The sequence below is a fragment of the Balaenoptera borealis genome (assembly GCF_965194805.1).
Source record: "Balaenoptera borealis genome assembly, chromosome: 16".
In the NCBI taxonomy this organism is placed as follows: domain Eukaryota; kingdom Metazoa; phylum Chordata; class Mammalia; order Artiodactyla; family Balaenopteridae; genus Balaenoptera; species Balaenoptera borealis.
Genome location: NC_138872.1, coordinates 697,256 through 725,083, shown reverse-complemented (window position 1 = coordinate 725,083; position 27,828 = coordinate 697,256). Strand labels below are relative to the sequence as shown.

At 61.0% G+C, this 27,828-nt stretch overlaps 2 protein-coding genes and 1 long non-coding RNA gene across 14 annotated transcripts in view; 2 read left to right on the top strand and 1 right to left on the bottom strand.

The window, feature by feature from the left end:
• Positions 1–47: 47 nt before the first annotated feature.
• LOC309613636 lies at positions 48–6,280 on the top strand. Of its 4 annotated transcripts, none has more exons than XR_014235814.1 (3): positions 48–132; positions 3,155–5,389; positions 5,927–6,280. It is a non-coding gene; the product is annotated as an uncharacterized lncRNA (long non-coding RNA). The 4 variants fall into 4 exon arrangements; XR_014235815.1 differs by having other exon boundaries at positions 1,258–5,389; XR_014235816.1 differs by having other exon boundaries at positions 1,258–5,630.
• A 120-nt stretch (positions 6,281–6,400) lies between these two features.
• Positions 6,401–17,197, bottom strand: STMN3 (stathmin 3). Its single transcript, XM_082360688.1, has 5 exons — positions 17,065–17,197; positions 10,733–10,828; positions 10,312–10,487; positions 8,918–9,109; positions 6,401–8,346 (listed from the first exon to the last, which is right to left on the bottom strand). Exons 1-5 carry the CDS (start codon positions 17,081–17,083, stop codon positions 8,287–8,289), a joined length of 543 nt encoding a protein of 180 aa, XP_082216814.1. The 5' UTR covers positions 17,084–17,197; the 3' UTR covers positions 6,401–8,286.
• Positions 17,198–19,766: 2,569 nt separating this feature from the next.
• Positions 19,767–27,828, top strand: part of RTEL1 (regulator of telomere elongation helicase 1) — a 28,201-nt gene continuing 20,139 nt past the window's right edge. For 8 of the 9 annotated variants that reach the window (XM_082360658.1, XM_082360660.1, XM_082360659.1 and 5 more), the window contains exons 1-9: positions 19,767–19,893; positions 20,649–20,909; positions 21,831–22,026; positions 22,301–22,394; positions 22,937–23,018; positions 23,220–23,280; positions 26,464–26,539; positions 26,985–27,069; positions 27,367–27,432. In XM_082360658.1, the coding sequence (XP_082216784.1) occupies positions 20,808–20,909; positions 21,831–22,026; positions 22,301–22,394; positions 22,937–23,018; positions 23,220–23,280; positions 26,464–26,539; positions 26,985–27,069; positions 27,367–27,432 (762 nt within the window). In that variant the 5' untranslated portion in view covers positions 19,767–19,893; positions 20,649–20,807. Of the gene's footprint in view, positions 19,894–20,062; positions 20,228–20,648; positions 20,910–21,830; positions 22,027–22,300; positions 22,395–22,936; positions 23,019–23,219; positions 23,281–26,463; positions 26,540–26,984; positions 27,070–27,366; positions 27,433–27,828 lie in introns of those variants that run through there. The other variant, XM_082360655.1, reaches the window with a different exon arrangement.

The following is a 27,828-nucleotide window of genomic DNA, read 5'->3' as shown; positions in this document are numbered from 1 at the left end:
TAGTTGGGCGGCTGCTCCGCGGCCCCGCCCCGCCCGCTGGCTCACCTGCCGGGACTGGCGGACACACACGCTCAGCGCGGACTTCCCGGGGAAAGGGTGCCTAGGGAGACGCGCTTAGGGTTGGCGAGAAAGGTGAGTGACCTGCCCGCGTGTGCAAAGGGTCTCCCCAGAGGCAGGCGGGAGGGCTGCCGCGGGAGTCGTACAGTCCGAAACCTGCGATTATCATGGTTTATTTTTGTAGCAAGTGTTAAAAACGGCTTTGAACATTCTCACTTATCGATCCGCGCGGCTCCCCCCAGTGTTCCTGGGTCGACCCCCAGCCGCTCTCTCCTGTGCTGTAGTCACTGGCCACGTGTGCTCATTTCAGTTTACGTTCGATGAAGTTAAAGTTCAGTTCCTGCGCTATCACAGAGGCATTAAAAGACACCCTGATGCAGGGTTAGGAACGCCCTGAAAACGCTCCTTTTTAGTGGCTAGAGTGCAAAGTCCCTGGGTTTTCCAGAACGTGAGAAGGTTAGCATCACTCAGCTTTCCTTTGACTTGGGAGCGAGTACAAAAAGGCCTTGCTGTTTGATTGAAAGGTGCAGTGGGGGCCCAGGGGGTGGTGAGTGGGGTCACCTGCCCTGCCCAGGCCGGGGCACTTGTGAGGCATCCTGTTCCTGCCCCAGGACTCCTGGAGGAAGCGCTGCAGCCGTGGTGGGGTCGGCCACATCCCCACATCTCCCTGTGCTCTGTCTCCACACCTGCACCGGGCAGTCAGGGGCACCCAGAGGGTGGCTGAGGCTGGCTGTGCTCAGACCAGGGAAGGCGCGTGCGAAGTCTCCTCGTGTGTGGTGTCGCTGCTCTGGCTGCTGTCAGCTGCGGGAGACTCGGGTGCCCAGTGAAAGGCTGCGGGGTCTGCGGGTGCTCCCTCTCAGGAGACAGAGAAGGCAGAAAACAAATGCCTTCTTTTAGGACCAAGCCGTGGACCTGTGTTCATGCTTAGGTAGGAAGACCACGGAAGGCCATTTCCCAGACTGGGAAGTTTCAAGCAAACTTCATTTCAGTGCTGTTATAATTGGGAGAGTTACGCTTTCATTCTGTTTTCAATAATATAGAGTGTACTCAAGCAAGTGATGAAAAAGTCACTGTTTTTAAAGATTAAACTATTGAGCCTATGTCAGTGCAGTTATTTTATCATCTGGTAAATACAAGAGCAGGTGTGTCTGGTCTGTGCATGTCATTTATTTGAGTTTCCCTGTCCTTACGTTCCGGAAGTAAATGCCCATAAAGTCAAAGGGAGAGGGCTTCCCTGGTGGCGCAGTGGTTAAGAATCCACCTGCCAATGCAGGGGACGTGGGTTCGAGCCCTGGTCCGGGAAGATCCCACGTGCCACGGAACAACTAAGCCCGTGCGCCACAACTACGGAGCCTGCGCTCTAGAGCCTGCGAGCCACAACTACTGAAGCCCGCGCGCCTAGAGCCCGTGCTCCGCAACAAGAGAAGCCACCGCAATGAGAGGCCCACGCACCACAGGAAGAGTAGCCCCGCTCGCCGCAACTAGAGAAAGCCCGCGTGCAACAACGAAGACCCAACACAGCCAAAAATAAAATAAATTTTAAAAATTAATTAATTAAAATAGAATGTTAAAGGGAGAAAGCTCAGAAGGATGCAGGAGGCAGACCCGGCCAGGTCCTGCTGCTGCACAGTTGGGGTGAGCTGTGGCCGCTGGCCCTGGAGGCTGTGGGCGCCCCAGACTCCCCAGCCTGAGTTTCCACTGCTGTGTGGCCTCCACGTATTTCTGCCACAGGACCTCAGGCCTGGCGTTTGAACCCGCGCTCACCCTTTCTGTCTCCGAAGCATTGGGCTCTGCTTGGCTGACAGGATGGATTAGTTCCTCCTGGGGTCTGGGGTGGTGATTTCTCCCCTGTGCTCCCAAGGGGAGGGGAGCTTCCACTCTTGGTTTACTACAGAGGAGAGTAAACCAGGAGAGACTGAGTGGCATCACGGGCCCAAGGATGCTGTGGGGTTGTCATGCCCCACCCTCTACTTCGGCTCCACCACACACAGCCCCTGACCAGACTGGAAGCAGGACCGAGGCAGGCCTGGCTTACCCAGCAATAACCTGTCCCTCCCTTCCTCCACTCTGCAGGCCCCAAGGTCAGGACCTCCTGCCTGGGGGAGGGTGGCACACGCACTGGGAATTACGGAACCGTGCATGGGTAAAAGGTGTATTTAAGCTCAGGACAGACCATTCAACCCGTGTAAGAGTATGAAAGGTTTATTGATACGGTTTCAGATTCACAGTGCAGCCAATCTTTAAGAAACCACCCCTCATCTAGCTTTGGTTTAGTATTAAAGACCAAGCTATTGAAACAGTTTCTTTTTCCAACCATATATCTGTGTGAGGCTAGATTTTTTTCTCATATGCTTCAACCATTCTCATTAATTATTTTTTTTAGGAAAACGTCACTTTTTCATTTTAAAATGTTAACATGTAATGGGTGTATCATTTTTTAGTGAATTACTGGTTTTTTAAAATTATTTATTTTATTTTTGTCTGCATTGGGTCTTCATTGCTACGCACAGGCTTTTCTCTAGTTGCGGAGAGCGGGGGCTTCTCATTGTCGTGGCTTCTCTTGTTGTGGATCACGGGCTCTAGGCGCGCAGGCTCAGTAGTTGTGGCGCACAGGCTTAGTTGCTCCGCGGCATGTGAGATCTTCCCGGACCAGGGCTCAAACCCGTGTCCCCTGCATTGGCAGGCGGATTCTTAACCACTGTGCTGCCAGGGAAGCCCCTGAATTACTGATTTTTTAAAATATGTATTTGGCCGTGCTGGGTCTTAGTTGCACCGTGCGGGATCTTTAGTTGCAGCATGCAGGATCTAGTTCCCTGACCAGGGGTCGGACCCGGGCCCCCTGCATTGGGGGTGCAGAGTCTTAACCCCTGGACCACCAGGGAAGTCCCTGAATTACTGGTGGGTTTTTTGTTTGTTTAATTTTTGGCCGCACCACACGGCTTGCGAGATCTTAGTTCCCTGACCAGGGATCAAACCTGCGCCCTCAGCAGTGAAAGTGCAGAGTCCTAACCACTGGGCCACCAGGGAATTCCCTGAATTACTGTTTTTTTAATTTCTGTGTTTTAATTCCCAACGTGGTCCCTGTCAACCCGAATAGCCCACATAAACAGAGCTCTTTGGGGGTCCTCCATAAAGTTTAAGATTATAAGAGGTCCCTGAAACCAAAAAGTTGGGGAAGTTTTCTCAGAAATCCTAGTACATCCATGAAATAGATGATTGTCCGACGTTTGAAGCGACGTTTGTGAGGACGTAGGAGAAGTGCGAACACATCACTGTGCGCGTCTCAGAGGTCTGAACTCGGGCTCACTTCAGCACCTCTTGAGGGGTAAGTCCTCTCCAGGGGAAGGAGTTTGGTGGATCAAGATTTTTGTGTTTATATTTTGTAGTATGCAGTGAACATGTATTATGTTTGTAACCAGAAAAAATGTTAATGTCATAAGATAATGCCTACTATTTTCCTCATAGTGGACTTTGTGAAGGTTAAAAACATTTTAATGTGCTTTAAAAAATCATAAACTACCATATGTAACATAAGGTTTTATTGACTAACATGCAGTTTCTCACAGGGCAGGGCCTGGGTGTCAAATCCATCACTGTTCTCTGGAGTGAGACACACAGATGTAATAAGCACTCACGAAACTCATGTTGAATACACAAATTACTGCATGGATGTTTTAAAATTACGAATTATATACCTACAGCTGCTGCCTGGGATTGACTTGTGTCCTCCAGAGATGTGGTAACATCACAAGTCCCAGGACCTCAGAATGTGTCCTTATTTGGAACTAGGGTTGTTGCAGATATAATTAGTTAAATAATGAGGTCGTGTTGGATTGGGGATCCCTAATCCAGGGACTGGTGTCCCATAGGGACAGACACACAGAGGGAGAGGCAGAGACACATGTGCTGCGTCCACAAACCAAGGATAGCCGGTGTCCAGCAGAGCCCAGGCTCAAGTTCCCAGTCCCTGGGGAGGTCCCCACTGCGTGGAGGCTGGCACTGCTCGTCACAGCGCCAGCCACCTGCGGGGGATAGAAGTCCAAACACTTCGTTCCTGGCATCCTGACATCCAGGTCGCCAAGGAGAGCGCGAGGCAGCCGAGCGGACAGGACAAGCTTTACTCAGGAGAGACGAGACCAGGTAGGCTTCCACGTGGGCATCGTCCCCACGCCGGGTCCTCCCCACCCTGCTGGCCTGCACGCACCCATCTGGTGCTGCGGGAAGGACCTGACCCCTCCTGAGGAGTCCGACATGCTGAGCGCTGGGGGGTGCCTCCATCTCACAGCCGGAGGGAGCCCCCCACACAGGCTCTGTGGGCCCCCATCTGTTGAAAAGAAACGGTGCCGTTCGTTCGTTGAGTGGCCCTTCGGGGACGGAGAGACTGCCTTTCCCGACAGCTGAAGCTGGGAGGGCCGATCCTGGCCCTCCCCTCCCCTCCAGTCCTGAGGGAGGTGGCCTGGCAGCACCTGACTTGCAACTGAAAGGAGACACCTCTGTGGTTTCAAGGCCCCTAGTTTGTTGCACACATTACAGGCAGTCGAGAAAACTAATACAACTGACAAATAGCACAATTATTTTTCCTCAGCAGAAAGAGAAACAGCTGCAGTGTGTACCGACTCTTGCCACCTTCCCTTCTACACAGCCACACCCGAGCTTGCCCGGCGAGGATGCGTGAGGGGCTGGAGGGAGGCCCCGCTGGGACAGGCGTCTGTCTGTGCTTCCATCTTGCCTGCCTTGCCGGACACCCTGTTTCACGGTGCGGGCCCACTGCCACCCCCAGGCACCGAGCCAGCACCCACTGTGTGCAGAACTCACAGGGTCATCAACGCAGAGTGTCTGAGGTGGTTTTAATACCTGTCCCCAGAGTCTGTGACATTCCTCCTTTCCAAAGGTGGAGCCTCACCCACCCCCCCACCTTGAGGGTAGGCTGTTCTTAATGACTCACTTGTGCTTCCGTGACTAGTTCACGCCCATGTGAGCCAGCCGACTTGGAAGTGGGTACTCCAACCCCACACAGCCTCCAGACAACCTCCACTGATGTCCTGACTGCAGCCTCCTGAGAGGCTCTGTGCCAGAACCACCCAGCTCCCGAAGTCCTGACTCGACAGAAACGATGTTTGTTGTTTTCAGCCACTGCTTGGACTCACTTGTTACACAGCAGTAGGTTACGAATACAGCTCCAACTGGCTTCCCAGGAGTCCCCCGTTTGTTTGCTGCTCTTTGTTAAGGAGAAGCATGATTGCTTTTCTGCAAAGGATTCCCCATCATCTCCCAACCTCAGAGGCTCCATATGGTGACTGCCCCTCAATGCCTTACCAGGGCCGCCTAAGAGGTAAGAGGCCCTGACCTTGATCAGCTGCTCTTCTGGGAATTCCAGGGCTGTGCGCCTCTATGTGGTGAGCATGTGTCTGTGAACCCAGATGACAGGCATGCAGAACTCACGCCTCATAAAACTATTTTCCATGTATTTCCTTCCACTCCTGCAGCTTTCTGATGTCTCCACCTTACTGGAGGCTGTGTGTCCTGGGTCTGACTTTCCCACCTCTCCCTGGACAGGGGAAGGTGGGGAGATGGTGAGAGTTCCCTGGAGCCTGGGGAAGTAGCTAGGACTGCCCCAGGAGAGGGCTGTGGGTTTGGGGAGAGGTGAGTGGGTCTCTGGGTCCTGGGGAGCAGGCATCTCTCTGGGGCCTGTACCTGAGGTCCACGTGTGGACCTGAGCATGGCTCAGCGTGGACATTACCAAACATGCCTCCTCCCCAGCAGAGGGGTCCCTCCCTGCCGGGCACCCCAAGGGCAAGTTTGGGTCCCCTAGGACAGACGTGTCCACCAATGTGAGTCACGACGTCTTCTTGTCTCTTTGCCACTGCAGGTCCCCATGTTGGGGCCAGATCTGTGTCTGTGAACAGTCAGCTGCCCAACGGGGTCCACAGAGCCATGGGACACACCCTGGGATTCTAGGACCACCCCCCATCCGAGCAAGACCCACAGCCATGGTGAGAAGGGCAGGCCCCAGACCTCAGACCCTGACCTTCCTCTGCAGCGGCAAGCTGAGAGCCCGGCCCACAGGAGGGCGCAGCCCTGGGGGAGCTGGGGTGGCCCCACCTGCAGCAGAGGTCCCAGCCTCCTCCCTCCCACCCCCACTGTCTCCTGGGGCTCCGGAGGGTAAAGTGGGCTTGCGTGCTGTTTATATGCTCTTTTCTTAAAATCGCCACTGTTGTGAGAACTGTTCGCAGTTGTGATGACACGCAGGGGTGGGGTTTCCAGGGGGACGCTTGCACAGGCAGTGGCCTCGCAGCTCATCTGACCCCACAGATGCAGGACACACGCTGGGACAGTTCAACCGTTTCTTAAACACACACATTTTTTTTAATCGTTCATTTAATTGTTAAGTTCACTTTTACTACGTGGATGAGATGGGTGTGTATTACACTAGGGCTTCTGCTATGAGAGAGCTGCCACCGCTCCGAGAAATCCAACCCTCAGTCCCCTTTCCGAGTCCCACAAAAGCCACCGGTGGGCACTGCTGGGTTCCAGTCCTGGCTTGTCACTCCCTTGGGGGCTGTCTCGGTGGGGAACGGGAGGGGGGCACAGGTCCCAACTTCCCCCGAAGCCCACTGCAATGGATCAGTACCCACCCGTGCTCCCTGGCTTGGCTCTGGGAGGTCACCAGCAGTGTCCCCGTAGGTTTCTGTAGGTCGAAAGCCAGGGGCACTGAGGGCTGCAATCATCTGGTTTCTGAGGCACTGGCTCTGGGTCCTGCCTGCAAGAAACGCCTCATGCTTTCCACCAAGAGGCTGGCCAGCGAGGACTCGGCCCCAAGCACCCAGTCGTGGGGCGGGTCTGCCGTGGAGAAGAAGCTGCTGCTGTGTCCAAGCGGGTAGCCGTCCTCAAAGGCTGGCGCTGGGGGGTCTGGAGGTCCCCCCAGGCTGAGGGGGGGGGGGGGGGAGGAGCCCAGCCAAGGAGGGTCTTGGCAGGAGATAGAGCCAGGCCTCCAACCTGCAGGCTGGCCAGAGTGGGCCACCAGCCAGGAATGGAAGGATGGAGCAGGTGAGGAGGTGGCTTGGGAACCCTGTCCCCTGCCCCCCGACATCTGAATCTTCAGGCCCTGGTCCCCCGCCCCCCAGTATCTACTCAGGGCTCCCAGAGGGGCACTTGTGGCTGCCACCCACGCACACTGCACCACCTGTCCAGAGGTGAGCCTGAACGCCCTGTGGCCAGGAGCAGTGTGGGAGCATCTTTTGACCAGAGCAGAGGGCACACGGGAGGGGACTGAGACTCCAAAAGGATATAAGGAGGGGTCCTCCGAGGGCATCTGCAAAGCCTGGAGAAGGAGAGGAGGGACAGCGGGAGGCTGGCTTTCCCCGCACAGGTGCTGGGCCAGAAGGAAGAGGGCCCTTCTGGGAGGAGGGGCCAGCACGTGTCCACGCTGCCCACAACCGTCTAGAGCACGGCAGCTCGCTCACAGGTCCCTGGTGGAACACGCCCACTGCCCTGAAAACTCAGGCCAAGCCACACCCCACCACCGCTCCAAACAAGGACAATGACCGAAGCTTCCCAGGCCAGCCGAGGGTGCCAACCTCAGGCCAGCGGGTCTCAGGGGGCCCCTGTGCCACCACGTTAAAGCGTGCTGCAGCTCCTACCCACCAGTTCCAAAAAGCACCACTGCACACGGGGTTCCCAGGGCTGGCCGGTGACAGGGTACCTGGCCCCCACTGCCCAGAGGTCCTTCTCTGTCCAAGTCTGTCTTCCTCCGCCCCCTCCTGCGTGCCCAGCCCCTCTCCCAGGGGAGGACATCCAGGTGGAGGTGGCTCTGCCCGCCGGCAGGAGCTGCCTCAGAAGACATGCCCTAAGTGACAAGGTGCTCACAGCACAACCCAGCACAAGGACCTGCGTGTTCCTGCCACCATCGCTGGATTTACTGAGGTCGCCACCACGTCCACTAAGAGTGCTGCCAAGAGGGGAGCCAGCCACCGCCAGCCTGGGGCCTGAACTGAGGGACTGTGTGCCACGCCCTGGGGGCTCCACAGGGACAGCCTGTGGTCAAGGCCTTGCCACGAGGACTGGACAGCTCGGAACGCGGAAAGAGAAGCTGAAGCTGGGAGCACAGGAGGGGAGGGAGGAGCGGGAGCAAAAGCTGCATCTAGACAAAGTCGAACAAAACAAAACCAAAACCCAGACGTGTTCTTGTCTCATCTCGGGATCCAGGCGCCGCGGTGTCCAAAAGGCCCCTTAGCCGGACATCTCCTCACGCTGCTCCTTGTTCCTGCGCACTTCGGCAGCGTGCAGCTCCTGCCGGGACAGGCGGGGTGGGCGGGGCCCTGCAGCCGGGAATGGCGGGGTCCTGCCCCCCCCACCCCTCCTGGGCTCTGGGGGCCCTGCCCTCCGGCTCCCGGGCTTTGGGGACCCTGGGGTCTTTTCCTCCCTAGACTGGCTCGGTCCCAGGCGCGGCAGATGCGACCAATGAGGTGACCAGGACCAACAGAGTGCAGGGGCAGGCCCGCGTCACGGACTGAAAGTGCGGCTCGAGGGTGGGGGCTGGCCCTCGGTGAGCCTGGGGTGCTGTCCAGACCGGAGCATTGTGACTCAGGGAATTTCCCGGGGAGTGCAGGCTCGGGGCTCCCCGGAACCAACCTGGTCCCGCTCGCAGGGAGGCTGCTCCGGCCTGGGCAGGGGCTCGCCTCACCCTGGCTGGCCCCAGTAGGACGGGGCGTCACGGGGAGGCCGGACTGCGGGAGCGCTGCTGGTGTAGTTAGCAGGGACCGGCCAAAGGCCAAAAGAAGGGGCTCCTGGGGGCTCCCTGCTTCGGGCCCCGCCCCCCGCTCGGGCCCCGCCCCGGCCTCGGCCCCGCCCCGGCGCGCACCTTCTCGCGCAGCCGCTCACGCAGCGCGGCCAGGTGCGCCTCGCGGATCTCCTTGCTGAGTTCCATCTTATAGTTGAGCTTCTCCTCCGCCAGGCGGCTGAAGTTGTTGTTCTCCTCCAGCGCCTTGTGCAGCACCTCGCGCTCGTGCTCGCGCCGCTCGGCCAGCTGCTTCAGCACCTGCGCCTCCTGCGTCTGCGCGGGCGGCCGGGCGGGCGAGCGTGAGGGGCGGCCGCCCCGCCCCCCTGCGCCGCTGTCCGCGCCCCGCCCAGTGTCCCGCGCCCCGCCCCCCTGCGCCGCTGTCCGCGCCCCGCCCAGTGCCCCGCGCCCCGCCCCGCCCCGCCGCCCAGCCCGAGCCCACCGCCTCCCGCCCACCGGGCTCGTCCTCGGGGAATGCGGGCCTACACTGTCCTGCGTCAGCTGTGGTGACCGCCTCATCCCCAGGCAAGCCCTCCCTGTCCACCCTCGGCCGCAGAGCTGCCCCCTCCCCGCTGGGCTCCCGGCGCCCCCGTTCCCTCCCGCTCCCTCCCGAGTCCGAGCTGCCCTCGGGGGAGGTGCGGAGGAAGCTCCTGTGGGCTGTCGCGGAGCCTCCCCCGTCCTTTGCTCAAACGGCTGCCCGCTGAGCACAAAGCAGGTGCTTAATACACACCGGCTTCTGAGCTCCTTAAGGTGCCGGGGGCGGTGGAGGGGTCCCAGGGCCGCTAGGGAAGGGACGAGTTGGAAAGAGGAGGGTGGGGCTGCTGGTGGCCGCGGGAGTTGAGCCGAGGCGCCCGGAGGTAATCAGCCTCCCTCAGCCTCCTTCCGAAGGCTGCTGGGCTACGTGCCAGTCACTGCTAGTTAACCCTGAGAAGCCTGGGTCCCCAGGGCTCACCGGTCCTGCGGTAAGGGGGATAGAGCTGCTGCCCCTGCCCGGTGGGCTTGGGCACCAGGACAGCACTCCTGAGAGCACGTGCTTCTCTGCGCGTGTCTCAGTTTCAGAGGGGCTGGTGTGAGAAAGGGTGGGGAGGGGCCTGCTTCTCCCAGGGGCCCCCTGAGCTCCCAGCTCATGGAAAGCCCTTCCTTCACGCTCCCCTGCTCAGGAGGCTGTCGCCCAGCCTCCTCTCCCAGGGCCCCTCCTGGGGCTACCACCTGACCCCCCCACCCTGCCAGCATGGCCAAGGGTGCCCCTCGCGGTAGTATCCGGTTCCTGTCTCCCTCTAGCTGGCTGCCACTGAGGAATCCTTCCTCCCCCCTGTGTCATTCTGATGGCTCAGGAGGTGGCCCCGGGACCGTGAGACCCTCTGCTACAGGCCCACAGCCGAGCGAGTGCTTGGAGCACCCCGCACCTTGGGGACACAGTCTGTGGCCAGCAAGGCCCCCGACCGTCTTCATCGGGACCCAGAGGGGTGGCCCCTTACCTTCCTCCGCCCCTCAGCTGCCTCCAGCCGCTTCTGCAGCTCCTCCAGGGAGGTGTCCTTCCTTTTGGGGGGGGAGGAGAGCATGGGACTCTCCGGGGACAGGTCGGAAGGGGACTTGAGGATGACCTCAAAGCTCTGGCCGGAGGCCCTCTTGTCCAGCTGCTTCACCTCCATGTCTGCGGGGCAGAAGCAGATGGGGGCTTCAGGAGGGCTGCTCAAGGAGGGGGCGGGCCGAGCACACACCCAAGTCAGGGTTGAGTGGAGGGGTGAGGCTGTTCACGTGGGACCCCCAGGACCGGCCCCTCCCCGCAGGGACCCCTCTCCAGGAGGCAGCCAAGCGGGGATTCACCGACGCCACGGGAGGGGGTAGCGAAGTCAGGAGGCAGCAGGCCCTGGCAGGGCAGCGGCCGGGCACACTCACCCCCGTACTGGTAGACGGTGTTGGGGTGCGGCTGTGAGTAGAAGCAGGAGCAGATGAGTGACAGCACCGACAGCTCCTTCATCTTCTCCTTGTAGGCTGTGGGCGGGAGGCCAGCCTGAGCAGGCGCCGTCCCCTCGCACCTCCAGCCCCACCTCCGCGGATGCCCAGGCCTCCCTGCCTCTGCCCCCGATGCGCCTCTCTGGGAGCCTGTTTACCTTGATCTTTTGTGTCCCACATCTCTGACTCTCCATGTCCCTCCCTCCCTCCCAGATGTTGGCTGTCTTTCCCTGGGCACGCCTCCCTGTGGGTGTCCTGCATTGGTCTTTCTGTTCCTGTCTCTGAGTCCCTGGCCCCCCTCTCTGTCTCTGTCTCTCTCTCCCTCCTTTTCTCTCTCTTGGCATTTCTGTCTGTGTCTCCGTTCATCCTTCTGTCTTTCTGGCTCTCCATCTGTCACTACCTCTCTTTGTATCTTTACGTCTCCGTGATTCTTTGTCACTGTGTATCTTCCCGACTCTCCCCTCCCTCTGCCCCTCCACGTACTTCTCCTTCCTCCCCTTTCCCTCTCATGGACACTTGCCCGGTCAGTCGAGAGGTTACTGGGCCAGCACAAATGTAGAGCTTCTGCAGGCAGCACTTTCTTGGGCTGTGCACTTAAGTGAAGCCCTCAGACCCTCCTGTCTGCCCCCAGCCCACCCCCCATTTACCCTGTAGTGTGCCCACCGTGGGATGAAATCAGGTTCTCACCAGACACGCACTGGCTGCTCATCAAAAGCCAAAGGGACAGGAGCTGTCCGTTCAGCACCACAGCCCGCCCTCTGGCCTTGCAGGGTGAGCGCCCACAGCCAGTGTCCACACTACCCAACCAGAAAAGGAGGTAAGCCTGCTGAGGCCCTGAGCCTTGTCAGGGAAGGGGAGATGCTCGCTCTCAGAATGCAAATAATTGAGCTCTTTGTGGTTTGTTCATAGCGAGCCAGGCCCCAAAGTAGACACATGGGTCTGATGTCTCACTGGCTCGCAACAATCCTGTATGCCCAATACTGTCACCCCCACTCAGCCAAGAGGACACTGGGCCCAGGTAGCTGGGTGACTTGTTCAAAGCTCCTCCAGGGCAACCCCAGTTCCTCTGTGTTCTTTCCACCACTGCAGTAGGTCCCAAAGACTAGGGGGCTCAGACCCATGCACCTGCTTCCCTGGCTGGAGAAGCTAGTATAGGTCTCTAGAGGGACACTCCACGGAGAGCGACTCTGGCTTCCATGAAAGAGCATGCACGGTTACCCACAGCATTCTTCCAAGGGGCAGACAGGCTGGACAAGAAACTTTCTGATGAAATTTCACACAAGATAATGTTTTTAAATTGATTTAACGTAAAATTGGGGAAAGTGCTGGTGTAGAAACAGGCCACAGGACAGAAGTGACTCGGCCCTGTCTGAGGGTACAGCTTGCTGTGAGCAGCGTCCTCCAACAACCAGTGCAGAGAATGATGATATTTGATCTAAATGTCCTGATGACCCAGGCTCTTCCGGAGAGAGCCCAAGAAGTTGTGAAGGGAGCACAGAGGAATCCTGAGCAAGCAGCAGGGAGAGCCTTTGGGGTCTTGGAGGGGAAGCAGGGCAAAGACACATGACTTGGTCATTGGCTCAGGAGCGTGGGAGGGAGGGCCAGGTAGGGGTGGGCCTCAAAGGGGATTTTGGCCTGACTTGTCGATTTTGCTTTTTCACAAGCAGAATCTACTCGTGTATTACTTATGTCATTAAAAGTTAACTTTAGAAAGGAGGTTGAGGGGTACCTCCCAGGACGTGTGCTTGGGAGTTGGAGGAGGTAGGACCAGGCAGAGCAGCTCTCCAGGACCAGCAGACCAGGAGATACTTGGACATTCGGAGAGGCTGGGGAGGTAGCCAGACCTGTGCTCAGAAGGGAAGGTGGGGCAGGGAGTGAGAGGGAGTCTGGTCAAGGGCCTACCTGGGTCCTGGGAGAGGCCAGGGAGGAGGGGCCTCGGTCTAACCCTGCCAGCACCCACCACTCTGGCAACAGACACCAGCCCCCTACCCTGACCTTTCAGAGAGTCCTTTCTCATCCTGTGTTAAAACCTCCGAGAGAGTTTACCTTACAGGCCAGGAACCTGGGGCCTCACAGCTGCTCAAGGCCCTCTCTGCCTCAAGCCTGAGATTTTTCCAGGAAAAGGGTTGCAAATTAATAACAGAGGAATTTTACAGACAAATGACAGGGGCTCCCTTCCAGGCGACTGTCACCTCAGCCTGGAGGGGGGCTGGTGGCAATTCAGGGGCAGGAGGGGGAGCTTGGGTAGGTGTAAGTGTAGGCAGGAGAGAGGGGAGAGGGCTGGGGGCTGGAGACTGAGGTCAGAGTCTCCGAGGTCATGGCTGTGCCCAGGGGACAAGTGTCCAACTAGGAAGTGAGGGACTATGTCCTGCGGCTGCAAACAGGGATGCAGCTTGGCGTCTGGTGGTCGTGGAGACCCCCTGGGTTGGTGGCCCATGAGGACCTTCCTTCTCAGAAGACCCTTCCTCAAGAAGCCCAGTGGGAAGGGGCAACTCCCCAGGAGGGGGCTTGGGAGTGAGGCCTGCTCTGTGGTCTGGCTGCAGGTTAGAGGGGACTGCATGGCGGGTGGGGAACCGGCAGATTTGGAGAGAGTGAGCAGGGGGCAGCCTGCACCGGCGCTGGAGACCAGAGCTGGGCCCAGCCACATGCAAGACGGGAGGGTACGCCTGTATTTTCAGAGCCGGAGGGGCTTAAAGTTCCTCTCATTGCAGAGGGAAGAGGTGGAGGCCCGGACCTCTCCACAGACATAGCTCCAGCCAGGAAGCGGGGCCTCGAGGCATGCCCTCCCTTTTCTCTCCTCACCAGGACCTTCTCTTCCTTCCCCATCACTGACTTCAGAAAGTCATTAAAAACAAATCCCTACCATGAACTGGATTGCTTTTATCCCCCCTTCATAGTAAATGTTAAACATGCAAAAATGCATATTGGCCTTTTGGATGATTACATCTCAGAAGAGCAAGAGTTAGAAGGCACCAGATCAGCCTAGAGCACCTGGTAACAACAATAATCGTGCCCAAGGGGGATGGGGTGGGCACATCACACCCTTCCTCCAGACTGACTCTCAAGACCAGCCAGCCCAGGCAGACACCCTCATCAGCCTCATTTCTACAGAGAAGGAGGTTCAGAGAGGGCAAGTGGCACCCCCAAAGTCACACAGCATACCAGGATGGCAGCCCTGTCACGAGCCCAGGCCTCTGCACTTTCCTGTTGGGAGCCTCATGGTGGGTGGGGAGGTCTTCCAGAACTAGGAGGGAAAGGGGCCCACAGATTCCCGCTCACCCCTAGAAGGGCCCTGGAGGCTGCTGCTAACTGCCTCCTAACAGAGGGAGCTTGTTGCCACCCAGGCTGCCCCTCTCTCACTTGTCAGAGTCTCCTCCATCCGTGTCGGGAGCCCAACATGGCAGGCGTTGCCAGCAGAATTCACCTTTCTCTGGGAAATGTGGCTGCAACAGTCATGCTGCCTGGCATGGACTGGGCACTCGCCTCTTGCCAGGCCCCAGGCCAAGCACTGTTTCCTGAAATAGCTCACTCAACCCTCAGAACAAGCCTAGGGGAGGTGCTGTCACTATCATGCCACCCAGATGGGGAGATTGAGCCCCTGAGAGGCTAGGTAGCAGGTGCAAGGCCTTGCAGCTCGCCAGAGGCGCATAAGGGGATGAACGTGAGCAAGTCTACAAAAGCGCCTGAAGAACTGAGCACCTGGGAAGGACACCGAGACGCAGTGTCCTCAGAACGCGGCCCATCAGGAGGCACTCGAGGGAGAGGCAGGGGCAAAGCTTTGCAATCCGTGCACAAAGACGAGGCCAAGAGCAATCCTGCCGCGGCCACAGACCAGAGCAGAGGTGACGCTTCAAGGCCACTGAGGCACGCAAGTCTGCTCCAATCAAAGATGTGTTTTCAGAGAGAAGCCATAGCTGGTTCACTTACACCAATTTTGGCCACAGTTACCGGCGCTGTCACGTAGCCACTTCTGGGCCAGACCTCTCTCCTATCAAACTGTTATGGCCGGGAGAAGCTGCAGGTGAGCACAGGTGTGTGTACACATGGGCTGCACTCTATAGAGGGCAGTGCTGATGACAGAAGATGAAAGGCCCAGCCCCATGTGATGTCAGCTAGGAGCAGTTCTCCAGCTGGCACTGCAGTATGTGTTTGCTGGCCATGCTGGACAAAACTGACCAATTGCACTCATGGTCTCTTCCTTTCTTTTTTCTTTAAAAAAATTTTTTTTTGTTTTGGCTGCGTTGGGTCTTGTTGCTGTGTGCGGGCTTTTCTCTAGTTGCGGCGAGCGAGGGCTACTCTTCGTTGCGGTGCGCAGGCTTCTCATCATCGCGGTGGCTTCTCGTTGCAGACCACGGGCTCTAGGCACGCGGGCTTCAGTAGTTGTGGCACGTGGGCTCAGTAGTTGTGGTGCACGGGCTTAGTTGCTCCGCGGCATGTGGGATCTTCCCGGACCAGGGATCGAACCCGTGTCTCCTGCATTGGCAGGTGGATTCTTAACCGCTGTGCCACCAGGGAAGTCCCATTGTCTCCTTCTTGACACCAGTGGTAACTACTTGGACACCCAGAACAATCCTGGGAAAAAGCATGGGTCAGCAGTGCCCCAAAGTCTGGCCAAGAAGAGGGTCTGGTGCCAGGAAGCTCTAAGATTGGAGGGTCTGGGCCCAAGCCCTGATGGCCATCAATGGTGTGGCTTCGTCTGCGTCCCTCCAGCACCTAACCTCAGTCTGCTCATGTCAGAAGGATGAGAAGGAGGCCTGTTGTGCAGGGTTTTTACTAACGGGGTGAAAAGCTGATAAATGCTTCCAGGAGTGGCTGCCCGCTGTCCCCCAGCTCAGGCACAGATGGTGAATGAGGACGCACAGACCTGCCCCAGTGTGGGACTGGGGCAGCACTGGCCACCCTCACCTGCTGGTCCCAGTATCTCTGGGGATGTCAGGGAGAGGGCAGGGGGCGTATGAAGTCCAGATGGGTAAGACCCCCAGATGGATTTGGGGGTGTGTGTGGTCAGTGACGCACGTGGTCCCCTGCCGGGCTCCTGCGGAAGTCACTGGGGGCCAGAACCGCCGGCCCTGAGGGGCGGGGTCAGGGCGTTTCACACGTGGGTGGGCGGAGCTCTGGCGCCTCAGGCCAAAGCGGGCGCTGCGGAGAGAGTCGAACTAGCTGGGGAGAGGGGATTGCAAAGAGCCTCCCCCAGGGCGGAAGAAAGGGTGGGCGAGGTGACGGGGTGGAGGCGGGGGCCGCCCGCCCGCCTAGCCATCTCGGGCACCGAGTGCAAAGGTGAAGCCGGTCCTGGGAAAGCCAGACTGGGCAGAGCGTTCCTGGGGAGAGCGACCTTCGCGTCCTTGCCCCGGGGGTCGCCTGGCAGCCCTCCCGCGTCCAGTATCTGTCCCGCGTTTCCCGCCTCGCCCGGCGCCCGCCCCTCCGCGGCAGCTCCGCGCCTGCTGCAGGCCCGGGAGGAGAGGGTCGTTGCCCTTGAGGGCGGTGGGTCTGCAGCTGGGGAGGTGGAGCGGCGGGGGAGGGAGGGGCAGACGCCCCCATCCTAGAAAGGCTCGGAAACGGCGGTAGCCCATCCCCCATCCAAACCCGCAGCGTAAAGGGCGGTGGCTTTTTCGACCGGGGCGGGTGGCACCGTGTCACAGAGGGTGGTCCCGAGCCCGCCGCGGCGAGGGGAGGGGGCGGCGACGCGAGGTGCGGGCGCGGCTCGGCTCAGGTTTCCGTTTCCCGTCTTCTCGCAGCGCCCCCTCCCGTCCCCCGGCCCCTCCGTTGGCGCAGGGAGAGCCCGGGCCCCGCCGGCCCCGGGCTGGGACTCCTGCAAAGGGTCCCGCGCTGCTCCCTCTGACCCCCGAGAAGGCGCGGTCCGACCAGGGTCTGCGGTCGCCGGGCGCCTCCAGGGACCCTGCCCGCATCCCGCGAGCGCGCCCACCCAGGGTTCTCGGAGCCACCTTGAGGCAGTCGCTCCCGGCCTGGCACAGCGGCGCCCCAAGGGGCAAGGGCACCCCCGCACCGATGCCCCCACCCCGAGCGGAGCCCCTGCTCTGCGGCCCAAGTCCGTTAGGCTGGCGCCGCAATCCCCGCCTTATGGGCACCGGGTCTCCCCACCCGGCGGCCCTGAACCCCGTCTCCTGCGGGTTCCGCCCGGAGCGCGCCCGCGCCCTTGCAGAGCGTGGGGTCCGAGATGGGAAAACACTCCGTAATCGGCCCAGCGGTGGGCGAGGCCAGACAATAGCCTCTGCTCAGATCCGCAGCCCCAGGACTCCCGAGGCCCCGGTGCCTACCGGACATGGTGCTGGCCATGGTGCTGGCGGCGGTGGGCTTGCGGAGGCCGGAGAGGCGCGGGCGGTGGCTGGAGCTGCAGTCGGCGAATGCTGCAGTGTCGGGGAGGGGAGGGGGCAAGGGAGGGCAGGAGGCGGGAGCAGCGGGGAGAGGGAAGGAGGGAGGGAGAGAGAGAGAGAGAGAGAGAGAGAGAGAGAGAAAGCGCCTGGCTGCTGCACGGGCTGCAGCCGTCAGAGGGAGGGGATGATGGGAGGGGATGATGGGAGGGGAGAGATCAGCCTGGGACGCAGAGCTGAGCGCTGCAACCAGTTGCCCATCCTCCCACCGCTCACCACTTGGAGCCGGTGCCCCCCCCACCCTGGCTTTGTGCACTCTCGGGGGGATGGCGGAAACAGCCCCCAATTCCCCAGGGTGGGTGCAGCAGGACGGGATAGGCCTCAACATCAGAGTGGGGTAGGAGAGCTCTTCACTGAGGCCAGTGGAGGCTGGGCGGTGCCTTCTGTGCGCCCAGGCTTGTGCTGAGGGCAAAGCGAGTCATGGATGGTGAGGGTGGGGGCTGGTCTGGAAGGCCTCCAGGGGCATCCGAGAGCAGCTCCTGAGGCAGAGAAGAGGGTAAATTGATGTGAAGAGGCCTAGAACAAAGGCTTTGGAGCGAGACGGAGACTGGAGCCAATCCCAGCTCTGACATCTACTTGCTGTGTGACTGAGGGCGAGTTTCTGACCTCTCTGGGCCTCCATTTCTCGGGTGTGAGATGAGACAATGGTGTCAGTCCCCAGGTGGTGTAGGAGAGAGTCGCACACTTGGTGAGTCGGTGACATCCTGCCCCTCCCCCTGCCAGACTCAGGGTTTTGGTTGATACCCCCAAAGGCAGAGCTGTTCCCGCAGTGACCATGTCACCTCTTTGGTGATGGGGATGGGAAGTCAGGCAGATGGAGCGTCATTCCCATTTTAGGGACGGAGCCACCGAGGCCAAGAGAAGTGCTGACTCCACAAGCAATGAAGTCCTAGAGCCAGAACTAGATCTCTGGGAAACCTCGGGAACACACAGAGAGATGAGGAGGGCTCAGGACCTCTGTGTGCACACACAGCAAGCATGTGACTGGTTAACATCAGTCCTGTGGTCCACACGGGGTCTGGTCCACCGTGGGAGTCCCACAAAGCCTGCCAGAGCAGACGCTCAGTGCAAGTTCGTTGACTTGATCGAGATCCCCGTGCCTGCTGAGGGGGCTTGCGATGGCCAGCCTTCTTTTCCCCTTCTGCTCACCTCTCAGGACTCAGTACCACAGCATGTACGTGTTATAATTAATAGGAGCCTGGGCAGGCAGTCCCTATGCACAATGTGTGACCAGGGTCCTCAGCTCCATTTCTGGCCCAGGAGTTTGCCAAGTCTCTGGGTCCTGGACTTCCCTTCCTTGGACTTTTGTGGGGGAAATGCCATTACTCTCAGAAGATGGGGGGTGTGGAGGTGAAGAGTGGGACTCCTGGCTCTGGGACTTGCTGCCGTCTTTGGGAAATCTACTAACCACCCCAGCCTGTGCTTCCTTTCCTCACCTGTAAGGAGTGGATCATAAAAGCACTTATCTCAGGGGTCGTTGGAAGGACAACCGTGTTAATGCCTGCATGGATGGTAGTACTGAAATGTGTGCCTAGTGAGCATTCAGCAAGTGTGTGGCCGGGTCTCCTCTTCTCCAAGCTCCCTGCTGAGATAGACACTCTACTGTCCCCTCACTGGAACAAGTGGGTGTGGGTGGATGCCAGTGTGTGCCAGGGGCTTCCCCAAGCATGATCTCACACACATCAGCCTAGACACTCATGTGGCATTGAGGTGCCATCAGCAGGAAAACATCTGGACATTAAACAGCCCACGAGACCCTCTAAAATCAGCCTTGCCAGCGACTGTGGGCTGTCACTTCAGCGTCAATTTCTTCCTGGTGCTCTTTGGGGCATGCTGGGGTCACCTAGACAAACACTTCTTCTTTTTTTAAAAAATATTTATTTATTTCGTTGCGCTGGGTCTTAGTTGCGGCAGGCGGGCTCCTTAGTTGCGGCTCATGGGCTCCTTAGTTGTGGAACGTGAACTCTTAGTTGCAGCATGCATGTGGGTTCTAGTTCCCTGGATCAGGGATCGAACCCAGGCCCCCTACATTGGGATTGCAGAGTCTCAACCACTGCGCCACCAGGGACGTCCATAGACAAACACTTCTGACCACACAGAGCTGTGAAGACCCCTGGAACCTCCCTGTTGACTGCCAGCTGGTGCTGGGTGCTGGGGATTCAGAGGTCCCGCCCTGACCAGTGGGGGACATTGACCGGAAAAGCGGCTGAACCCAGAGGACAGTAAGGAGAGGAGCTGGTGGGGCTCTCAGGAGCCGAGTCACGGGCAAGGGGTAGCCATTTGCGAAATTTAAGGTGAGTGATCAGCTCAGACTCAAGTCTTAAAAAGACCTCTGGGTCTTTCGAGAAAAGGGGGGAAACCACAGGAAACCTGTCAGAAGGCCTGTGCTGTTGTCCGGGCAGTTGTCCGAGGGGGCCTGGCCCAGGCGGGAAGTGGAATGGAGACCTGGTGGGGAGGGAGGAGACGGCGGGACCCCAGGTTCGTGCCCGCGGGCGAGGAGGTGCCGGTTACCGGGCTCAGGGTCAACGGAAGGGGCGGGTGGGACGTGGAACGCTGCGCGCCAGCAGAGCGCGGACCCCGAGGGAAGGGACCAGTTTCCGGCCGGAGCACTGCGCAACGGACCGGAATTGGGGGCGGAAGTGCAGCGCGTTCAGGGATGACTGCGCGCCTCAGCCCGCAAGGTCGGACCGGCTGCCGGCTGAGGACGCGGTGGTGGTGAGTCTGACGGACTGGGGCAAAGTCCTGGGGGTCCCGGTCGTGGAAGGCTCCCCGCGGAGACCTTGGCACTGGAACCTGTGCCCAAGCGGCGGCTTCCGCAACTGCAACTCCCGGCAGGCCCCGCGCAGCCCTCGGGCCGCGCGCAGGCGATTTTGGCGCGCTGCATTGTGGGGCGCGTAGTGCCCGGCTCCGCGCTCGTGGAGGGGCCGGGCCCGCGGGAAGGGCGGCCCGGTGGGGTTTAGGAGCGCGGGGCTGTTAGTCCGAGTGTCCAGGCGAGACCAGGCCTCGGGAGGCTGTGGTTTGCTGGGCGCCGTACGGATTCGCGTCCCAGGTCAGAGCAGCACACGTGCTCTTTCGCTGCCCACCTGGGAGGGATGGGGCTGGCCCGTGGAGCGGAGGGTTGGGAGCCGCAGGGGCGGGGGGTCCCGACCGGCCCAGGCTGGGGGGGGGGGGCTCCGCTGGGAACTGTGGCCCTTCAAGCTCTGGCGGAGGTCAATGCAGTGTTATTGCGGGTGGAGCACGTGGAGCTGCATCTGGCCCCTCTCCTGTCGTCTCTCCCGGAGCACGGTGGAGCTGCCTGGGGCGGGAGAACAAGGCAGGGCCGACACCTCTCCGAGCTCCTTGTGACAGGATGTCACAGGCTCGCCTTCGGACCTGTCTGCGGAGGCACTGCCTGAGGGGACTGGTGAAGTGGCCTGGCGCTCGGGAAAGGGTCGCTAAAAACAGTCTTGTCATTCCCGTCTCTGCCGTAGGGGCTCCCGTGGAGAACGTGTCCCAGCGGCACAGGCTGGCATAACTTACCTGGAGCGGCTGAGACCCTGAGATGTTCAGAGGGGGGTTTGTCTCGCAGACCCACACAGCCTGCGTTTCAGCCATCCTCTGTGTCCGCCCGAGACCGAGAGTAGGCCAGCATGCCCAAGATAACCCTGAATGGGGTGACAGTGGACTTCCCTTTCCAGCCATACAAATGCCAAGAGGAGTACATGAGCAAGGTCTTGGAGTGTCTGCAGAAGGTGAGGCTGCAGACTGAGGGACTTGTCCCCGGGGGATGGGTCAGAGTGGGTAGAGCCTCAGCAAGACCTAATGTACGTGCACCGTCCTGTTTACACCGGCCAGGTCCTACTGGTGAAGCTACCCTTCTAGATGTGGGAGTCAACCATAAATAGGGTTCATGTTTTAGGTGGGGTAGGAGAGATGCTAAACAAATAAACAAAAAAGGTAATTCTAGCCGGTGACGAGTGCTGGAAAGGAAAGACATAAGGTGATAGGCTTAAGAGGCCTTGGGGGCCTCTCTGCGCAGATGGAATGTCAGCTGAGGCCCAGCGACGAGCAGCAGCCGGCTGAGGGGCTGGAGGAAGTATTTCGCACAGAGGGGCAGGGGGCGCCAGCCCTCGTTAGGGGAGGTCGTTAAACCTCAGGGGGTGCAGCTTGCTTTCTGCTGGGTTGCTGGGCATGCCCTCTTGTACCCTGCCCAAGCCCCCAGCCCTTGAGGGCTGCCTCTGTAGCTGGGCCCATGTTCCCATTCCTGCGGCAGCTTTGCAGACATGCCTGTGTCTGCCCAGGTTTCCACTCAGGCTACCGGCTGAGAGCTGTGTAGGCCGTCAGATTCCGTTCAGGTAGTGTAACTGCTTGGATACAGAATCAAACTCCTATTCTGGGGCTTGACACCTAATTAGTCCTCTTCCTGTTTATATTAGACTGGAAAATACCGTGGTATTTTGGGTAATGCTCTGTAAATTGTTTGCTAACGAGACCTGGTTTGATCTACAGCTCTTGGTTTGAGAGTGGAGAGGTCCTGCGGCATTTTACGTCCCCCGCTGAGTGGGGGCAGAGCGGGGGGACGCTCTGTCACTCAGCCACCTGCCTCAGGTGGGCTGTGTGGCCTGCGGAGCCTGCCCCTGCTTCCCCGTGACCCTGTTCCCCACCCCATTTAGAAAGTGAACGGCGTTCTGGAGAGCCCCACGGGCACGGGGAAGACCCTTTGTCTCCTCTGCAGCACGCTGGCCTGGCGGGAGCACCTCCGAGATGCTGTCTCTGCCCGCAGGATTGCCGAGAGGGCGTCAGGGGAGCTCTTCCTTGACCGCGCCTTGGCGTCCTGGGGGAACGCTGTCCCGGAAGGAGATGTCCCAGGTGATGCCCCTTTTTGCCCCTCTCCTGGCCCCGGGCGGGGAGGCGGGGAAGGAAGGGGGGTTGTAGCTGCCACGTCACTTCTCGCCGTCCTGGCTGTAAACCTAGGGTCAGAGCCTTCTGGCCAAGTGAGGACCCTGCAGAGACCCACTGCACTCCTTCCTGTAGCGAGTATCGGGCATCCGATGCTTAGCTGTCCCCGGGCCGAGTTAGCTGAGTGCCTCGGGTTAACTGCACACGTGGGCCGTGACCTGTCCTGTTCCCTTGTGCCGGGCAGCGTGCTACGCGGACGTCCCAAAGATCATTTACGCCTCCAGGACCCACTCGCAGCTCACTCAGGCCATCAGGGAGCTCCGGAACACCTCCTACCGGTGGGTCAGGCGGCGTCCACCCCTGCCTCGGGGTCACGGGGGTGTTCTGCCTGGACGCCACCCTGGGCGCGCGCTGTGCTCTGGCTGTGGGGCTGCCGCCCTGACCTCAGGCTCATGCCCTGAGCTCCTCGCAGCCATCGGGGTGTCAGCTGTGGGCGTGGGTCAGGGCAGCTGCGCGGGGGGAGGCCCTGCCCCATGTCGGAGCCCCCAGCACTGCCGCAGGGGAGTTGGTGTCCCCTCCCCGCCGGCCTCCCCCGAGAGGGAGCATGCAGGTGGCAAGGTCTCCCCGAGGCCTGCCCCAGTCTCTCGGCCTCGCCTCCTTGCTCGCCCTGGATGCTGACTGAGAGCGGGCCGTGCCGCGGTGAAAGCCCCTCTCGAGCCCGGGGTGGATTTCCGCCCCAGCCACTCCCTCTGGCTGCCCGGGCGGGCGTGTGAGCCAAGCTTCCCTGGGCTCCCGGTGCAGCCCACGTGGCTCCTGCCGCTGGACAGCACTGGGGCCCCCCGCTCTGATCCTTGGGCCCCCCAACCGTCTCCTCCACCAGGCCCCGAGTGTGTGTGCTGGGCTCCCGGGAGCAGCTGTGTATCCATCCTGAGGTGAAGAAGCAGGAGAGTAACCACATGCAGGTGGGCTCCTGGGGCGCCCACCCTGGCCTTGGTGGGTCTGCTGCTGCTGCGTGGGTGCTGCCCGGGCTTTAGAGCCCCCAGCTGTGCCCCTGGGGGACAGAGGGGTAAAGAGCTGGCGCGGGTGGAGCTGGCAGGGGGTGCCTGGCTGGGGCTGGGGCAGCGCTCGGCCGTCACACGAGCCCAGACCTCGTCCTCGCCCAGGTCCACTTGTGCCGCAAGAAGGTGGCAAGTCGCTCCTGTCACTTCTACAACAACGTGGAAGGTGAGAGGGCTTGGGGTGGTGTCTCCTGCCCACGGAGGGCGCGCTGCAGGGGGAGTGGAGTCTGGGCGCCTCTGGGGGCTGGGCTCAGTGGCCTCCTGGGCTGCTGGCTCCTGCCCCTCGGTGCTCCAGCCTGGTTGCCTCCCGCTCTGGGCTGTTGAGGTGCCTGAGCCCTGTCTCCTGATCAACATTGGCGTGCGTGCAGAGGAGCTCACGCGGTGGGGCCGAGCAAGGGCCTGAACTGTGCAAACAGCGTGGTTTGTGCAGAGTACGTGCTCCCTCCTGGAAGGCTGGAAATTGGGCGCCTGCCAGGCAGGGGTGCCCACGTGAGCGGCCCCCAGTGCCCCCTGGGCGCTGGGTCTCTGGAGAGCATTTCACTCGTGGTCTCGGCTCATTCTGGGGGAGTCAGCCAGGGAGGGGGTTCTGGAAGCTCCTCCACATGTTTTTCCCTTTGCTGGTTCTGTGGTGCATCCTGTCACTGTGTGGGTGTGACGTGCCCTGAGCCCCTGGGGTCCTCCTAGTGACGCCTCCAGCCTCATCCAGAAACGGATGAGAGTGGAAAGCACAGTGTTCGTGACAACGGCCAGCCCAGGTGCGGCGTGGTGGTGTGACCGCAGGTGCCCAGGGCCCTGTGAAGGGGGGGTCCCTTTGTCTCCTGTCACTGACTTTCTTGGGGCCCAGAGTGGGGCGGCACTGGTGCCCTTGCCTCCAGATTCCTGCTTTTCCGCCTGTGGCTGTCCTTTGTGTCTGTCAGGACTTCTAGAGCCACAGGTGATGGCAGAGAGGCTTCTCTGTGGTGTGGCCTTTCCAGACAGGGCTGTGTGGCCTTTCCAGACAGGGCTGTGTGGCCTTGGGGGGGGCGGGGGTCACGCTTCTGTGGGGTCAGGGTTCTGTTTCCTGCCTCAGGGTTGGGACTCAGACCCTGCGGTGAGCCAGGCCCTGGAGTGTTCACATTGGTGACCCACAGGCCACCGTCTACTCAGGCTGGGCAACCCCAGTGGGCCAGGCCTGTGCTAGGCAGCGGGTCAGGACAGCAGTACAGTCCCAGAGGCCTGAACTGGGAGTCCCAGCGCCCTTGGAGAGATGGAGGGGGGTTGCCTGATGCCGGCTTGGGCTCCGGCGGGCCGGCTGTGGGTAGGGCTGCACGGCTTGGCCTCTGGGGCGAGGACCCAGGGTCCCAGGCTCGTTCCTCACCGCCTTCCCCTTGGCGGTGTCCCTTGGTCTGGTGGCACCAAGGACCCTCAGGACAGCAGTGAAGTGTAAGGCTGAGGATGGCCTGTGGCAGCTGTCGTGGCCCCGGGCTGGAGACTGCTGGCCGCCAGCTCTGCTGCCCCGTCAGCGTCAGGCCTGTGGGTGTCGGGTCACCTGAAGGCTGGTCTCTTGTCCTCGTCCCCCCGCTACTCGGCCCTCTGCCCTCAGTCCTGCCTTCCCACGGGCCCTGGCGTCAGGCCCGTGATGCTCGACGGAGCCGTCCCCCGTTTGCTGCACTGTGGCTGCCTTCCCCGTCCTTGTCCCTGGCAAAGGGGGTTCCAGGTGTCCTGTTGGCCACAGGCCAGAGCAGTTTGGGTGTGAACCGCTCCAGCCACCTTTCCACAGCAGCTTGGAGTGGCCAGCTTACCCTCTCTGCTGGACCAGCCCTCACCTGCAGGGTCCTGCCCCTCACCTGCAGCACCCCTCACCTCACCTGGAGAGTTCTTGAGGCGGGAGGGGCCAGGAGGCCAGGGGAGCGGTGGGAGCTGGGGGGAGCTTCCCGTCCACGGTGGAGGCACCCTTGGAGCTGCTGCGTGTGGGGCCCCTGGCTGCAGGCCCCCCCCCCCCCGCTGCCCCAGGCCCTGCGTGGCAGAGCAGGGGCTGCCCCAGCTGGCCTGCTGGCTCCGGCCTCTGTCCCCTCCCCAGTCCCCGCCCCTGCTCTGCTGTGCTCTCTCTGCCTGCTCATCGAGGGCGTCCACTCCCCGTAAACCGGCGCACCCTGGCCGTCTCAGCCTCCTTTGCCAGCTGACCCATGGGATGCAGTGGGGTGTCTCCAGCAGGTGCCCAGGCCTTGGAGGGGGAGAGGAGTGGGCAGAGACCCCAGGAGGGGTCTGAGAGGCGTGCAGAGCGGGAGCCCTGCCTGGCCGCGGCCCGCGGGGAGCAAGCAGTGCGGCCCGGCCGGGCCCGTCGCCCTCCTCTCCACTGTCTCCTCTTGACTGCCCTCTCTTCCTCGCCCCCCCTCCACATCCCCCCTCGCCCCAGGTAGGTTACTGAGCTCTGGGGCTGGCCTGCTGCGGAGCGTGCCGATTGGCTGGTCTGTTGCTATGGTGCTGCTGAGTGGATGGCTCTTCTTCCTTCCCCTGCCTGCTGTCTTGGGGGGGGGCACCCTGGGGGCAGTCACTGCTGAGGGCCTCTGTGTTCTGGTCTGTGCAGTTAAGGGCTGGGTCTGGTACCTGCCCCCGTGGAGCTGGGAGCCAGGGACCTGTGTCCACATGGGGCTGCCCTGAGACTCTGGGTGCTTATCAGAGGAGACCTTTGCTCCCATCCGCTGGGACAGGCCTGGGCGTCGCTGGGTTATAGCGCTTCCCTGGCCGATTCCTGCGGGCCCAGCTGGGGGGCCCGTGTCCCTTCTTGAGGCCCGTCCTGCCCAGGAACACACAGCCAGCAGGGAGTGGGGCCTGTCGGGGCTGCATCCTGAGGAAGGGGCCCCGGGGCTGCGGGGCCTCAGGTGGGCTCTGCGCCTGCTGCCCACCTGGCCCCGGCTCTGCACCCCTGCCCGGGCAGCACAGGCAGTGACAGCTCAGTGTTCCTGCTGCTGGCCGTGTGGAGCCTGGCTTCCTTCTAGAGGGAGACTATGGGCTTGTTCTTGTGCGGGAGGTGAAGCGAGAGAGGAAGGGACTTGCTGCCAGACTGAAGCCTGATTGCAGGGCAGGTGCCCCGGGGCTCATGGGAGCCGCCCGGCCTGGAGAGCGTCTGGCAGTGACAGGCTGAGGGCCGGCCCCCACCCCACCCCACCCCGGGGTCTCCTCTTGGTGTTCAGCCTCAGGCCTGCAGCTGCCCAAGGCACAGAGCAGGGCTCCCTTGGGACTCGCTTTAGGCTTGGTGCCCTCCCCAGGGGCTGCCTGTTGCCAGGAGCCATTCCATCCTGGGTGCCTCCCGTGGTCCCGGGACTCAGTGGACCAGAGAGCCTGTGTTTACTCCCGCCCGTGTCCCCAGAGAAGAGCCTGGAGCAGGAGCTGGCCAGCCCCATCCTGGACATCGAGGACCTGGTCAGGAGCGGGACCAGGCACAGGTAACCCCCCCAGGGCTGGGCCTCCTCGACGTGCAGAGGCGGGTACGTTTCTTTCCTGCAGTAATGGAAGAAGTGAGACGCTCCTTCGCAGCCCCCAGCCCCCTGCCCCCGCCCGGTGGGCCTTTGTTCTTGGGGCGCCCAGCTCGTCCCCCCCCATACTGCCCCTCCTTTCCGACGCTGGCTGCGACCTCGTAGCTCCAGGGCTCCAGTCGTGGTGGCGCCTGCCCGACTGTCCTGCTTCTCACCATCTCATCCACCCGTCCAGCATCAGGCTTGGTCTTTTTGTTTTTGTAGATTTTTAAATGGGTGACCCACTCACACGATTGAAAACTGATGGCGTGAGGGGTGGCCGGCAAGCCCTCCCGCTGCCCCAGGCCCCAGCCCGCGTGTGCCCCGGGGAACCCTCCCAGCCTGCGCCGTGCCCCAGCACCTCCTCCCCCTCCAGGCTGTGCCCCTACTACCTGTCTCGGAACCTGAAGCAGCAGGCCGACATCATTTTCATGCCCTACAACTACCTGTTGGACACCAAGGTAAGGCCTCGGCCTGCGTAGCTGACGGTGCTTGATGGCAGGGCGTGTCCCAGGCTCGGGAGGGGCCGGCAGAGCCGTGCTGGGATCAGACCTTCGCTTTGAGCCACAGGCTGGTGCCGAGAGACCAGCCCCTCACCAGCCCGGGGCTGTGACTCGTTCTGAGCTCTGGGAGTGTGTGGCCTGGTAGGAGTGAGGGGACCCCGCGCGGCCGGGGTCCATGTCCCTCTCTCCAGCTGGACCCCGCGAGGCCGCCTGGGAGCATCAGCCCCAGCCTGGCGTCCTCCTCTCTTGCTGTAGAGCCGCCGTGCACATGGCATCGACCTGAAGGGGACGGTCGTGGTCTTCGACGAAGCTCACAACGTGGTGAGTGTCTGGGTGGCCTTCCCGACACCCCCTTCCTCCTGCCCACTTTCTTGCGCACAACAGCTGGGCCTTTCTGTCCAGACCCCCGCGTCCCACTATCAGGACCAAGCAAAACTGGGCAAGGTGGGCTGCCGGCCTGGGCCTGCCATTTGCACGCAAGAGCCCCAGGCCCTTCCTGCCATCCCATTCCTTCTCTTCCCTCTTGTCCCCGGCTGCTGCCTCCCTGCTGCCCGCTCGCCCTGCCACCCCCGTCCTGTGGCCTCTGTCGGGGCCCAAGGACCACGTCTCCAGGAGTGCTGGGCCTTGGCCAGAGCACTGGAGGAAGGCCACCTGGGGAGCCTGGCATCCTCAGCCCCGCTGGGTTCCAGGCAGTTGTTGCCATGGGGACGGTGCGCC